The sequence below is a fragment of the Anastrepha ludens genome, chromosome 4, assembly GCF_028408465.1.
Source record: "Anastrepha ludens isolate Willacy chromosome 4, idAnaLude1.1, whole genome shotgun sequence".
NCBI classification, from domain to species: domain Eukaryota; kingdom Metazoa; phylum Arthropoda; class Insecta; order Diptera; family Tephritidae; genus Anastrepha; species Anastrepha ludens.
This window is the reverse complement of record NC_071500.1, coordinates 87,986,364-88,000,879: the sequence shown is the minus strand read 5'-3', so window position 1 is coordinate 88,000,879 and position 14,516 is coordinate 87,986,364. Positions and strand designations below refer to the sequence as shown.

Here is a 14,516-nt window from a genome sequence, read left to right as displayed (position 1 = left end):
TTAATTTATTTCTATTGTATTATTTTTTTATTTTTTATTATATTTTTTATTTTTGTTTTATTATTTTATTTTTTTAAAATATGACCCTTTGCTTCTTAATGGAACTTAGGAACTTATATATATAAATAAATTATAAATTATAAAAATATATTTTACACTACAATAAAATTCAAAAATCCATATTAACTTGAATTTTGAAACTTTGTACAAAATTAAAAAAAAAATCAACAAATTATCATCAACATTTCAATCCTTTTAATAAGAGAGGTATGCAGATTTGCAGTCCATTGAAATTTGATGTAATTAAGTGCCAGTTTAAAGTGGCTCAAAATATTTTTATTTTTTTATTTTATAATTATTCGATCCAAACGCAACAAGGATAAACCTTATAATTATTAGTGCTAGTCACAATTTCAGCGTTGATTTCTGATAATTGCTTTTGTTGACGGTGTTTGTGTATTTTCTTCCATAAAACGCACTGTGTACAGAAACTAAAGGTGGCGCCTTCCGAAAAGCGCAACTTTATTTTTAGCAATTTTGACAACCAGCTGACGTTGTCGGTTGTATAATTCCAAATAAATAAACAAAAGCAAATAAACAAAACAAACCACTTGTTTGTAAATATTCAGTGAATGACTTGCTAATATTGCGATTTTAAGATTTGTGATTTTTAAATGAAGCAAACTCATGAAATTGAAGTGCTTCGTGTTAAAATGTGAAAGCACGAATTATAAAAATACATCCAATCATTCTTGCATAAAATTAATGCTGGAAATTTTATATGGAGGAAATGCACAAAACTGCAGGCAAAAAAACACCCTGAGAAAAAAGTTCAAAACTTGGTATAAACATGGCTTTTGTTGTAGTATAAACGATATTTTTATAGAAAAAAAATTAAAGAAAATAAAAAATAGTCAAGTATATCCTTTAGATTAGTATATCCTTTGTTGGGTGTTTTGTTGTTGTTGTAGCAGTTTACTAAACAATGCGAGTGCGGTGTAGTCACTGATCGCCTTCGTCTAACTCATTTAACGGTAGGCCCAAAAATCGTATTGTTTCGACAGGTTGAGTTCAGTTCGGGGTTTGGTCGAGCTTCACCTCTGATTTTTGCTCTGTGTCTTGTTTTATGCCACCTTTAAAAATTAAACTCTTTGTTTTAAGCTTTTTTGATCACTTTTTTCATGGCAGAAATTCACTTGGAGATCAGTCACTGCGTTACGCGTGGGCGACCGTTATTAGAAAAAACTTTTTTCTCTCATTTGCGTTTCATGCCCACAGTGGGGTTTTAGCCCGATAGTCAAATACAAACTTTTTCGAAGTAAAATGAAATAATATAAAATAAATACAATAAATTAAAATAAAAAGATGAATTTAAATTGCGATAAATAAAAAACAAATGTTAATTTTGCCGCCACGTAATTTTAAAACAAATTTATTAAACACTTTTTAACACACTTTAAACACACCAAGCACATAAGTGTGCACTTTCAACCGGCTTAGGAAGTATTCAAATGAAAGCGAAACTTCTTTTGTTATTATAATCCAACCTCCTGGTCATTAAAAGCTCGACGCATCCATCTTTAATCTTAACCCTATGTTGGACACCTTTTTTTAAAGCCTTCAGTGGGCACCTGGTCCTGGCCTTTTTTCGTTCTGTTCGAGGATCCTTTTTAAAAGATTATATCCATAAATCGGTAGAAATATACATTTTACGAAGCTACCTGGAAGCTCAAGTTGCTTGGTTAAATAAATAAATATATCATACAACTATTACATTAATTATGAGGCGGGAAATATACGAAAACATTCGATCAAAGAAGCGTTTATATCAACTACTAATATTACCTTTCTTTCTCCGCAGAATGGCAGCGCTGTTGGTCCACTGACACTGGCTCCTCTCCTGGGCTTAGCTGTGTATGGTTTCGACTTTGCCCCACAAATACCATACGCAATGAATCTTCTCATGAAATTCAGTTATATACGAGTCGCAGTACTGGCGTTAATACTTTCAGTTTTCGGTTTTGATCGTCCAAACTTGGAGTGCAGTGATATCTACTGTCATTTCGCTGATCCACGAGTGCTGCTTAAGTTCCTGGATATTGAACACTTATCAATGTGCTACCTTTTCTCGCTACTTACAATACTAATGCTCTTCTACCGAGTCCTAATGTATTTGAGTTTGTGCAGACGTTGTGGCACCTGAGTGTTAATGTTAGTTACTAAATGTAAATGTGATTTCTAGTATTAAGTGGTGAAGTTAGGTTTAATAAAAAAGAAAAAATGGTTTGATGGTTAATATTAGTTGCTGTTTAAGCATGTTTGTAGGTGTATATGAAATCGTTAGTGGGCAATTTAATGCTGTGATAAAATATATTTTAATAGCTTTAAGATATTTATACTGTCTTTAGTAACTTAAATTGAAAACAAATCATTTTTAGAGCACAGAAACCAAACTTTTTATAATCAGGAGTTCGAGGGTCTACAGTTAAATTTAACAAAACTTTTAAATGTACATATTTTTAAGATCGAAAGCGAGTTTATTTTTATAAGATACTTAAAAATATTCCATTGTCTTTACAAACATAATAAACATTTAATAAAAAGCAGGGCTTCTTTCTTTGAAAACATTAAGCATATATACATTTCTTGTTCTTCATTTTACTCTATAACTTGCAACAATGCCACGAATTTATCGTTTCTTTTTCCAATTTCTTTTAAGTATAATATTAAAATGAAACTTAATCAAGAATAAAGATTATTTACAATTACAACTTAGTTTCATTTGCGTGTGGTTGCCATCTTTTATTTACGTTTCTTGACATGCTTTTTAACCTTCACTTTACGCTTTTCTGCCTTTGCCGCTTTAACAGCCTTCTTACGGGCCGTTTTACTATTAGGAGATTCATCTCGCGGACGCGCTGAATTGACGAAGCCTGTGCTGCCGTCATCTTCGGAATCTTCGTCCTCGCAATCACTTGAATCAGTACAGTCTTCGGCGGTTTCTTTGTTTTGCGCATTTTTCACATTTTTGCTTTCAACTGCTTCAGACTCAATAAGTACATCCAGTTTTTCTTGCACATTTAAATCGGATTTTAGACCTGTTATTCTGCCATAGATGAGATCCTTATTTAGTCCTTTTTTCACCTTATCTACATTTTGGTAAATCTGCGTGCACCAATTTGCATTTATTATAAATTCGCCACATAATCACAACACATTCGCGATACAGTTGGCAAGCTTTCGATGTGGTCAATTCTACTTCTTTTAACTTTGGCGAAAGCCACCCTTTTTTGCCACAGAAACGCATCACAAGCACATGTGAGCGTAGCAGTAAATGTTCGGGCACAGGCACACCTGCGTTATGCATGCGCAGATAGTTCCACATCTATTTCTCTGCCCAAGTACGCACCATTTTGCGGGGATTATGACGGCAATAGCCGTGTCGGAAGCGAAATTCACCCGATACATACATACTTATCACGATTTTTAAATGTCAATATGGACGTTTTATAGATTTTAATCGCAAACTCTTCATCGTGCTCCGAGACAGCATGATATACATTAGCTTCTTTGCCGGTGGATATACAACCATTGATTTCTTGTATAAAGCCATTATTTAACATTTTGAGAAGTATCATGCGCGTACGTGGATCCACTACTTGCTCGGCAGTAGCACGATCCTGTTTATCACGTATACTAACACGGTCATCTTGGCGTGAGCTCATATTAACGGTAGGATCGTATTTTTCTACATTTATGCGTGCTGAATAGCGACGGAATAAATTTTTCGTCTTCATCTGGGCTTGGATCGTCTATAATTTTCTCTAAATTGTCGTTTTGTACGCTATCTCCTTTAATATCCTTAAATATGTTGTGATACACAGTTAAATTTTAGAAGATATTTACTAAGTTATTCTGCAAGAAAAGAAATCCTTTTAAAACGCTCGTGCATTCCAATTCGCTACTAGCTATCTCTACCACATATACCTTATATGGTATTTCCTCATCCTCATCAGCATCACTGAACTGATGCGAATCAAATTCGTCCATTGTCAACTCTAATTTTGAAGTTTTCTTCAGCAAACTCTTACTTTTTATTAAATTAATGTTGGAAAACAGTTCAAGAACTTTACTCGTGCCGTTGTTTAGCGGTAGTTGTTTCCAGGTATCTATGGTTTTCACTTAAACCGTGTGCTACTTCTTAAATACTCATAAAATGTCAATAGCGTCATTGTGAAAATAGCATTTCATATGGTTGTTTAACAAAATATGTGCAAGTGATGAAATCGCCCTACTGTAGATTATAATATTAGAAATATTAGACATTTCAATATTCGGTGGAAAAATTCATAATAATTCAATTTGTGAAATGGAGTTTAAACCATTTTTAAGTTCATATATGGTAAAAATTCCAATAGATACAAATTTTACAATTTGATAGATTAAAATAATATATTAAACTAAAAAAAAGTCATTACAAATTTTGAACTCTTGTGTTATTATTTCGAACATTTACTAAAATTAATTATAAAAATTCTATAAACCTTCATTATAACCACGGTACTCAGAATACAGAAGGTGGCGCCTTCCGAAAGCCGCTACTTTAGCTCTTGTCATTTTTACAACCGATAATATCAGTGCTGCAAAGAAACAAACAAAAGGAAGAGAAGATCAAAAGTTAAAAAAAAGAAGAAATTAAAACAGCGAAGTGATATGTTTTACAGCATTAAATCTTGTATTTACTGTGGTGGCTAAATTCACTAACCCAAATAGACTTCTTCTGTAGCTTCCACCGTTACATATTGTCCAAGGCGAATTTATTAAAGGGGTGTTGGTAAATCAGCTGATTTGTTTTTTCTTTCACCACGTCCATGTGGCTGCCAGCACAGAGTAAAACAAGGCAAATCCATTTTATGTTTTCTACTTCGCCAATAACTTGTTGTGACAAGCAAATGAACAAAACAGTGTTCTTGGTCTCGTGCCATCACCTTTAATAAAGAGCCTTGATATTATCTGTCTGAGTACCCAAGGCGAATTCGCCTTGCTGGCACATATAAATTTCTAGCCCATTTCACAACAAAGATTATTTACCATTTCGCTCTGCGGTCATTGTATATATTTTTATTTTGTCTAGCGGCAAAATAGATAAAAAAAAACAAAAAAATAGTGAGATGGAACTTGAAATAATTAATGGTGCTTTCAAAATTAGGGTAGTCGTCTAAAGTAAAAATTTCAGAATGTTTATAGTTAAGAGGATTTAACTTTAAGCTTTCTTTTGAAATTCCGCTTTAAAAATAGTCCAAATAAAATAAGGGTAATATCCAAGATATTGGTGTTTTAGGCAAAAACATTCAAGCAAACGTTACCGAAACGAACCGATGTATAGCCGACAAAGGGCTATCAATCTAGCAGCGGTCTCTAAACATTTATGAGGAGTGTTTACGTTGTTACAACGACAATGATTAGTACAGGGTGGGCCATATAGCATTTGCTTTTTGAACCACCTATTTTTTGGAGAATGGTAACACAAATGACATGTCAAATGTGATCATAATTTACTAAAAGGTTTGACATTTACGAAATGAGACGTTATACGCTTGAACAAAATTGGGAAATATTGAAAACCTATTTCCAAAGTGGTGAGTCTTCTACTCAAACAGTGAGAAATTTGAAAAAAAAACCTACTGGACCGGACAGTATTTAAACAGTCAATAAACGACATTCACCGGGAGACCGTTACCACCTTCATGAACTCCCGTCCTGTGAATGCCGGAATCGGAGTCCAATCACCACCTATTGCAGATGAAGAGCTCCAGCTTCCCCGTGAGACTCGTGTAAGACTGGCACAATTACGTTCTGGATACTGTAGCAGGTTAAACTCCTACATATCCAGAATCGACCCCGACATACCAAACACATGTCCGGCATGTGAAGGTACCCCGCACGACACTAACCACCTCTTCACATGCCCCCTCAAACCGACTCATCTAACCCCCCTCTCCCTCTGGACCCAACCTGTCGAAACAGCATGTTTCCTGGGCCTACTCCTAGATGAGCTAGACGAAGACGACCGATGATATGCCTACACAGACAGGGCTACCTATGCTGTTAAAACAACAACAAAAATTCCAAAAAAAGATTTGCCAACAAGACAGTTTGTGGATCAATTTGTTAATCGTCTTCGTGAAAGTGGATCGTTAATGGATAAAACAACACGTGAACGTGCTCCTACAGTGCGTACACCCGAAAGCATTGCTGCTGTAGCCGAAAATGTGCGTGAACATCCAACAACCACAACTCGCCATCGTTCTCAAGAATTGAACATTTCACGCACTTCTTTGAGGAGAATTTTGCATAAAGACCTCGATATGAAGGTATCGAGCTTTGGGGAAGCGGCATCGGAATTGGCTAAAGATACAGGCTATCGTAATAAATGCACAAAAAGAATATAACGCATATTAAATTCTTATAAAACAATTTTGCTTTATTTATTAGATCCAATTTTAATGGTTTCTAATTTGATATCCAATCAGTATTTGTAAAAAAATAAGAAATTTTGGAATACATATACCAAATATATGAGGAAGTTAGAGTAAACACGACCTTATGAATTTTAGTTGTTTTTTTGGAAATATTTCGTCTTTTCTTTTGGATCGGGAACGATCTGAAAAAATAATTGTTTCTATAATTATTTTGTAAGCTTAGTGTTTAAGCACAATTACCGTGTCTGCACCAGGCTTCCAGCCCGCGGGGCACACTTCTCCATGGGTATCCGTATATTGGAATGCCTGCACCAAGCGAATTGTTTCGTCGACTGAGCGCCCTACTGGCAAATCATTCATTGTTATTTGCCGTAAAATGCCACGATGGTCGATGATAAAGAGACCACGGAGCGTATGACCCAAATCTTCTAAATAAACACCATAGTCTCTGCTGATTTTATGCGTTAAATCAGAAAGCAATGGAATTTTCACATATCCAAGGCCTCCCTCCTTTCGTGGTGTATTGATCCAAGCCAAGTGTGTAAAGTGTGAATCAACACTGACAGCCACAACCTCAGCATTGATTTTACGGAACTCTTCAATACGATCCGAAAAAGCAATAATTTCAGTTGGACATACAAAAGTGCTGCAAATCAATAATTGGATTTAACAAGCCTATGGTAGAAAAAAAAAAATTGATCACCTACAAGTCAAGTGGGTAAAAAAGAAGAACTACGTATTTCCCCTTATATTGAGAAAGTGATAATTTGATGAAATCGCCTTTGACTACGGCAGTACCCTCAAACGGTGGAGCTGGTTTAGATACTGCAAAAACAAACATACAAAGGTAACTAGCAAATTATTAATATGATGTACGAAAACTTACTGACTGCCTTAGTAGTTTGTAGCTTGTGATCACCTCGGGGCCCTTCAGAAGGATACACTGAGCCATCCGCAAAGGAGTAGCACGAACCGCTCTTCTCATAACTTGAAACGGATGCTAATACTGCGCATAGTAAACTAACAACGTAAGTTTTTGGCATCATTGTGCGTGGGAACGTCTGTTGTCTACAAATATTAGTTTGTAATAAAAATGAGTATGTAAGCCACGCAAGCACTTTTTAACAATGTGATAATGGTTATAAATCAAGAACTTAAGTTAGGCACTATGTGTTATTGATAAATACATCAAAGTATTGCCGGCTGATTTAAGGTAAATAATCGCTTATCACTACGCTAGAAATGCGTGCCACGATACAAAAAATGATGACGGAAGCAAACATGAGAACAAAAACAAACAATAGCAAGATTGTTTATAATTGCTTTCATTGAAGTCTAATAAATGACACAGATTGTAGAAAGTAATTTAATGAAACAAATATTATATTTGTTTTGGTATAACTTTTATAATAACAATTTATGTATATTTTCACAGATTTAAAAAATCTACTCACAATCAACTAGCGTTTAATTTGATTATTCTTTTTTCTGCATCTATTCATAACGGAGTACATTCTTGCATACATCTTAAATACCATTCACAGTAGTGATATTGTAAAATAACAGCATACGGAAGTGAAGAAAATTAGTACAAATGGTTAAGCAATGCAATAGTTTAAATCAATTAAATTACAAATTACCGTTATATGTGAGTGAAAAGTTGATTTAACGAAAATGATTAGTAATGTAATGGACGTAAGATATAAATATTATTAACATTATATGTTTTCTAGTAGTCAATGATCGGGATTCGGATAAAAATTTTGCACGCATTTTGCATTTTACAGTGCCAGACTGGCACTTCAACCATTTCACCTACCTACCTATACTAACATGGTCCTAATCTTGTAAGTACACCGGTCCTAAGTACAGCGTATGCATATGTGACATCAATTCTTATGGACCAATGAGACACATTTTTTTGTTACCTCTTCTTTTACTCTTCCTATTTAAACAGAAATTTTATATCAGTTGTGTCAACACCCATATAATTGATTTGGATCGTTCCAGTGTGGACTCATTATGATACTGAACTCTATAACCCAAGGAAACCTACCTAATCGAATTGTTGTTGTTAAGGATCGATCAGATAACAAGCTCTTATAAGAAATATCCCACAATGTCAAATAGAACACATTTTATACCTATTTTAATTCGTTAGTTTTTAATTATTGACATGAGTTACAAAGTCCAGACGGACTATGTGACTCCGAAATGCAATTAGGTGAAGAAATTCTGAACAACAATAGAAGAGGGATGGAAAAGAGGAATTAAACCTAACCCAAATACTCTTAATATGTATATTTACTGAAATTTACTCGAAATTGTTAGACGAAGTAGGGACAGGAATCTATTGCGCAGAGCTAGGCATCTGGCAGCTACTTAAGCTCCCCGACCACTGCAGTATCTTTCAAGCAGAAGTTTGTGCTGTAGATAAGACTGCGAAAAGAGCATTCGCAAAGACATCAAGCAACGCCAAAATAAATATATACGTTGACAGCCAAGCGGCGATAAAAGCAATGAACTCATATGAAATTTCATCTAAAATGTTCTAAAAAGCAGGGACGCCATAGAGAGACTAGCCGCAGACTGACGGTTGCACATCTATTAGGAACTCGGACATAAGGGCATTGCAGGAAGCGAAATTGTAGATGAGATTGCCAAAAGCGCTGTTTACAATTTGAAGAAGAAAACGACATACTGAAACCTTTAAATACAATATACAAGGATATTTCTGCGGACATGAAAATACGGATAGACAGGAGGTGGAATAATCAAGCCACTTGCAAAACCGCTAAAATTATGCAGATAAATACGCCAGATTCGTACTAGCTCTGTCTAGAAAGGAGAGCAGAACTATCGTAGGTATGCTGACAGGCCACAATTTGCTAGCGGAGCACGCATACAAGATAGGAATTACAAACAACGATAGCTGCAGATTTTGCAATGAACTGGAAGATGGGGGCATGCTAGAGCTAGCTTCATCTGGCAACACTAAGGACCATTAGGTCTATGTGAAGGCTTTCAGCCAGCCAGGTTAAGGCCGGCGGGCCAATTAAAAGGTCAAAAAAATCGATTTTTTTTTTCCTGAAATCAATAGCTTAGATATTCTAGAACATGAGACACAAATTTTCAGAGTTAAATTCCAAGTATTTGCAGAGCTACAAAGCCGAGCGTAGTGCGGCGTCGAGCAACCGTGCGCTTATTGTTGTAGTGTATTGTTTCTGTGTACGTCTCTGTAAGTGTTTGTTTCTCGGCTTTTCATTTTCACGATTTTACCTAATTTATGTACACGATTGCAAAAAAACTAAACGAGCTATGCATTTCATTCAAAATGCGTTATCTTCAGTATTGCTTTCTCTTCTATGTGAACTAAAAAAAACATCCAAAAACTTTTTTTAAGCGACTTTTTTACCCAGTTGAAGAGTTTTTTTTTCCTTGAAAAACCACTTTTTTTTCTACCTTCCCCAAAAATTCAAATTTTACGTGTTTCTCCCAATTTTCTTAGTTCACATCGAAGATAATTACATCAAAATTAATAATCTTTATTTTTTTTGTTTTCAGATGAAAATTGCAAGTTGTATCTTGTACAGAAGTTGGATACTTCAGTGGCAAGGCGCTCTGGGAATCTATTGATAACTCGGCTTACAATATATTGTTGGAGATTGTACAAATTTTTTTTTTTTAGTTCAAATATATATTAAACTATCCCCAAAACTTCATTTGGCTAATTGTTTTTTTTCTCATCCTACAACGCTTCGCGAAAACTACTGAATTTAGGACATCTAATTGGCCCACCGGCCTTAACCTAACCTAATTATAGATCTATAGAATAGAACAGCGAGGGGCAGTCAATCACACCTCATTTACACCTTAATTGTAAGAAAGAAAAGTCTACGAGTTTTCTAGTTCGAATAATCAATAGAAATACTACTAATGTTGGCCATTACATTGCTAATTATAAGTATTTTTTCGTTTTAGAAATGACAAAGTTAACAATAAAACCTAATGGGACTTAGATCATCATTAATTCCCTTTAAAATAAATAAAAAAAATTGGTAAAGTGTTTAAAACTGTTATTATAAACTCGTCTTGCGATTATAAATGGTGGCACCCTTAATTGTTTTTTTGTGAGCCACTCTGTACACCGTCATTGTGAACTAACTTTTTCTCCTTTCGAATCGCCTCGCATTTATTTACCTGGAATTGTCAAAACAAAACCATTAATAACAGCCAAACAGCTGATAAAACACGCCGTCAACAAAACAGAAAAGTAAAAGAAAAAATCGCACTAGATCCTTTAAATTTATTAATTAATATAAAAATTATATTGTACAAATAAAATAAATAAAAACAAATGTTTGTGCTCGCTGAATTAAAAGACACCATAAGGATAGCGCCGGATCAATTTCATTTGAAATTGGTAGAAGCGATACGAGACGAAATCAACCGGAAGTTAGCCAATAAAGTAAGCAGAATATCATTTAAAAAAATTGTATGTGCCGAACATAAACCTACTTAATTTTTCACAGGTACTCTTAAATCTTGGTCTCTGCATTGCGCTCAAAGACATAGTATCACTGAAAGACTCCATTATATTACCAGGCGATGGCGCCTCACACACCGAAGTCTTATTTCGCTACATTGTTTTTCGCCCCGCCATTGGCAGTGTGCTCACAGGTAAAATACGTAGCTGCAGTCGAGAGGGTGTACACGTAACACTTGGTTTCTTCGATGATATACTCATACCGCCTTCGGCCTTACAGCACCCGTCGCGTTTCGAAGAAGCTGAACAAGCGTGGGTCTGGGAATATCCTTTGGAAGATGGTGCTAAACATGACTTATTCATGGATATAGGTGAACCAATAAAATTTCGTGTGTCACGTGAAATATTCGAAGAGAGTTCACCGATTGGACCACCCAAAACGGATACACAACAAGCAAGCACGTCAGCTGTGGCGTCGGCGGCGGCAGCAGCATCTACGCAGCAGACTGAAGTAAAAACGCCTTACAGAATTGTTGTATGTTTCCACGTGATGTAAACTCTTCACAGCAGCTGACTCATGTTAAATATGTTTATGGTTTCTCTTTTAGGCTGCCATTAATGAATCTGGACTTGGTGTGCTATCTTGGTGGGATCAACAAAATCAATGTGCAGAGGAGGGTGACGAGAACGAAGATGAAGACAATGTAGAATATGAAAATGATGAAGATGGCGAAGGAGCTTATGAAGAATGAAATAAATTTGTTTACACAAAACAAAGGTTAAGTTTTACTTCTTCCATGAATATTGAATATTTCAAAGTATATTAAACAAAGTGGAATAACTATTTGACATACGCTTATATGGAGCCATGATAATAAACAACTTGTCTATTTGTTTATACTAACGCGTTCAGCTTCTCTTCCACTTGAAGTATTATTTTGAAATTCGATCAGTATGATAGCTAGGAGCTTTGAGCACACAAGTTTGTCTAGAGGCCTAATCAATTTTAAAAATGTCGAATTTTTGTCAATATTAAAATTGTTGTGCATTATTTGTTTGCTGCAGGGGTAGGGAGTAGCCATTTAATAAAAAGCAGGGCTTCTTTCTTTGAAAACATTAAGCATATATACATTTCTTGTTCTTCATTTTACTCTAAACTTGCAACAATGCCACGAATTTATTCGTTTCTTTTTCCAATTTCTTTTAGAAATTTGTTTTAAGTATAATATTAAAACGAAACTTAATCAAGAATAAAGTCTATTTACAATTACAATTTAGTTTTCATTTGCGTGTGGTTGCCATCTTTTCTTTACGTTTCTTGACATGCTTTTTAACCTTCACTTTACGCTTTTCTGCCTTTGCCTCTTTAACAGCCTTCTTACGGGACTTTTTACTATTAGGAGATTCATCTCGCGGACGCGCTGAATTGACGAAGCCTGTGCTGCCGTCATCTTCGGAAGCTTCGTCCTCGCAATCACTTGAATCAGTACAGTCTTCGGCGATTTCTTTGTTTTGAGCATTTTTCACATTTTTGCTTTCAACTGCTTCAGACTCAATAAGTACATCCGGTTGTTCTTGCACATTTAAATCGGATTTTAGACCTGTTATTTTGCCATATATGAGATCCTTATTTAGTCCTTTTTTCGCCTTATCTACATCTTTCTCAAAATGTCGGACCTAAGATATATTTTTAAGTACCTTTACAGTGCTCAAATTATTGAAAATTTTAGTCATTTCACTCACCTCATCTAATCGTTTCGGTATGAAAGTGTTCTGCCATACTGCTTCATCGATTTTTTCCTGAGCCGTGATCGCATCAAAGTCACGATCTTTGATCCGCTCTGATATGCGTTCTAGACATTCATCCATATTTTCATCAGTAATTGACTGATCTGTAATAAAGTCGAATAGCTCTTTCACGGTCATTGTGGCAACTGCACGCTTGCGGAAGAAATCTGATATGTTAACGCAATCTTTACGCAAGAAATCGAATGCATGCGGATGATCGTGTTCGACCGATTGACTAACGTCAATAATTATAAGCTGCCCATCATGCAATAAAATATTGAATTCTGATAAATCTGCGTGCACCAATTTGCATTTATTATAAATTCGCCACATAATCACAACACATTCGCGATACAGTTGGCAAGCTTTAGATGTGGTCAATTCTACTTCTTTCAACTTTGGCGAAGGCCACCCTTTTTTGCCACAGAAACGCATCACAAGCACATGTGAGCGTAGCAGTAAAGGTTCGGGCACAGGCACACCTGCGTTATGCATGCGCAGATAGTTGCGCATCTCTTTCTCTGCCCACGTACGCACCATTTTGCGTGGATTATGACGGCAGTAGCCGTGTCGGAAGCGAAATTCACCCGATACATACTTATCACGATCTTTAAATGTCAATATGGACGTTTTATAGATTTTAATAGCAAACTCTTCATCGCGCTCTGAGACAGCATGATATACATTAGCTTCTTTGCCGGTGGATATGCAACCATTGATTTCTTGTATAAAGCCACTATTTAACATTTTGAAAAGTATCATGCGCGTACGTGGATCCATTACTTGCTCGGCAGTAGCACGATCCTGTTTATCACGTATACGAACACGGTCATCTTGGCGTCTATCGAATGTCACTAGTCGATTGGCGGCCTGTGAGCTCATATTAACGGTAGGATCGTATTTTTCTACATTTATGCGTGCTGAATAGCGGCGGAATAAATTTTCTTTTGGCTGATAGCTGCTTACACGTTTAGCTTGCGTAGTGCCACCTTTACAAGCGGACTGGTTGAGTGATATTTGTGTGGTTTGCGCATTATGCTTTTGATAGCCTGTATAAGACTCTTCGTAGTCATATGAATCGCCACTCGCTTCTTCGTAGTCGTCTTCATCATCTATTGTCTCATCTGGGCTTGGATCGTCTATAATTTTCTCCAAATTGTCGTTTTGCACGCTATCTCTTTTAATATCCTTAAACATGTCATGCTTCACTGTTAAATTTTTGAAGGTATTTACTAAGTTATTCTGCAAGAAAAGATGTCCTATTAAAACGCTCGTGTATTCCAATTCGCTACAAGATTGCCTCGGCTACACATACCTTGTATGGTATTTCCTCATCCTCATCAGCATCACTGAACTGATGCGATTCAAATTCATCCATTGCCAACTGTAATTTTAAAGATTTCTTCAGCAAACTCTTACTTTTTATTAAATTAATGTTGGGAAACAGTTCAAGAACTTTACACGTGCCGTTGTTTGGAGGTAGTTGTTTCCAGTTAGTGTAGGTGCTGCTTCTTAAATACCCATTAAATATATCACTCACAATAGTGTCATTGTGAAATTAGTATTTCATATGGTTGTTTAATAAAATAGTTGCAAATGATGAAATCGCCCTACTGTAGATTATAAAAAAATATATGAAATTGTAATATTCGGTGGAAAAATTCATAATAATTGAATTCGTGAAATTTTAAATTTCATTTTATAGCTTATATATTTTGTAAAAATCCCAACAGATACAAATTTTACAATATGATAGATTA

The 14,516-nt window shown here is 35.5% G+C and overlaps 4 protein-coding genes and 1 pseudogene across 8 annotated transcripts in view; 2 read left to right on the top strand and 3 right to left on the bottom strand.

Moving 5' to 3' along the window:
• LOC128860109 (ATP-binding cassette subfamily G member 4) overlaps window positions 1-2,298 on the top strand; it is a 37,124-nt gene extending 34,826 nt beyond the window's left edge. For all 3 annotated transcript variants that reach the window (XM_054097372.1, XM_054097374.1, XM_054097373.1), the window contains exon 10: window positions 1,862-2,298. In XM_054097372.1, coding sequence (XP_053953347.1) covers window positions 1,862-2,203 — 342 coding nt within the window. In that variant the 3' untranslated portion in view covers window positions 2,204-2,298. The remainder of the gene's footprint in view (window positions 1-1,861) is intronic.
• A 428-nt stretch (window positions 2,299-2,726) lies between these two features.
• On the bottom strand, window positions 2,727-4,973 carry LOC128860112 (serine/threonine-protein kinase RIO1-like; annotated as a pseudogene).
• A 1,490-nt stretch (window positions 4,974-6,463) lies between these two features.
• On the bottom strand, window positions 6,464-8,020 carry LOC128860111 (peroxiredoxin-2). Of its 2 annotated transcripts, none has more exons than XM_054097375.1 (5): window positions 7,937-8,020; window positions 7,369-7,550; window positions 7,190-7,307; window positions 6,723-7,128; window positions 6,464-6,664 (listed from the first exon to the last, which is right to left on the bottom strand). In XM_054097375.1, the coding sequence occupies exons 2-5, from the start codon at window positions 7,526-7,528 to the stop codon at window positions 6,614-6,616; spliced, it is 735 nt and encodes a 244-aa protein (XP_053953350.1). In that variant the 5' UTR covers window positions 7,529-7,550; window positions 7,937-8,020; the 3' UTR covers window positions 6,464-6,613. The 2 variants fall into 2 exon arrangements, with proteins under 2 accessions (XP_053953350.1, XP_053953351.1); XM_054097376.1 differs by lacking the exon at window positions 7,937-8,020 and adding an exon at window positions 7,670-7,822.
• A 2,662-nt stretch (window positions 8,021-10,682) lies between these two features.
• LOC128860107 (DNA-directed RNA polymerase III subunit RPC8) lies at window positions 10,683-11,864 on the top strand. Of its 2 annotated transcripts, XM_054097370.1 has the most exons (4): window positions 10,683-10,950; window positions 11,015-11,503; window positions 11,577-11,630; window positions 11,682-11,864. In XM_054097370.1, exons 1-4 carry the CDS (start codon window positions 10,840-10,842, stop codon window positions 11,718-11,720), a joined length of 693 nt encoding a protein of 230 aa, XP_053953345.1. In that variant the 5' UTR covers window positions 10,683-10,839; the 3' UTR covers window positions 11,721-11,864. The 2 variants fall into 2 exon arrangements, with proteins under 2 accessions (XP_053953345.1, XP_053953344.1); XM_054097369.1 differs by having other exon boundaries at window positions 10,685-10,950; window positions 11,577-11,864.
• A 314-nt stretch (window positions 11,865-12,178) lies between these two features.
• On the bottom strand, window positions 12,179-14,277 carry LOC128860106 (serine/threonine-protein kinase RIO1). The gene is made up of 3 exons (XM_054097368.1): window positions 14,072-14,277; window positions 12,712-13,998; window positions 12,179-12,645 (listed from the first exon to the last, which is right to left on the bottom strand). The coding sequence occupies exons 1-3, from the start codon at window positions 14,132-14,134 to the stop codon at window positions 12,250-12,252; spliced, it is 1,746 nt and encodes a 581-aa protein (XP_053953343.1). The 5' UTR covers window positions 14,135-14,277; the 3' UTR covers window positions 12,179-12,249.
• Window positions 14,278-14,516: the final 239 nt, after the last annotated feature.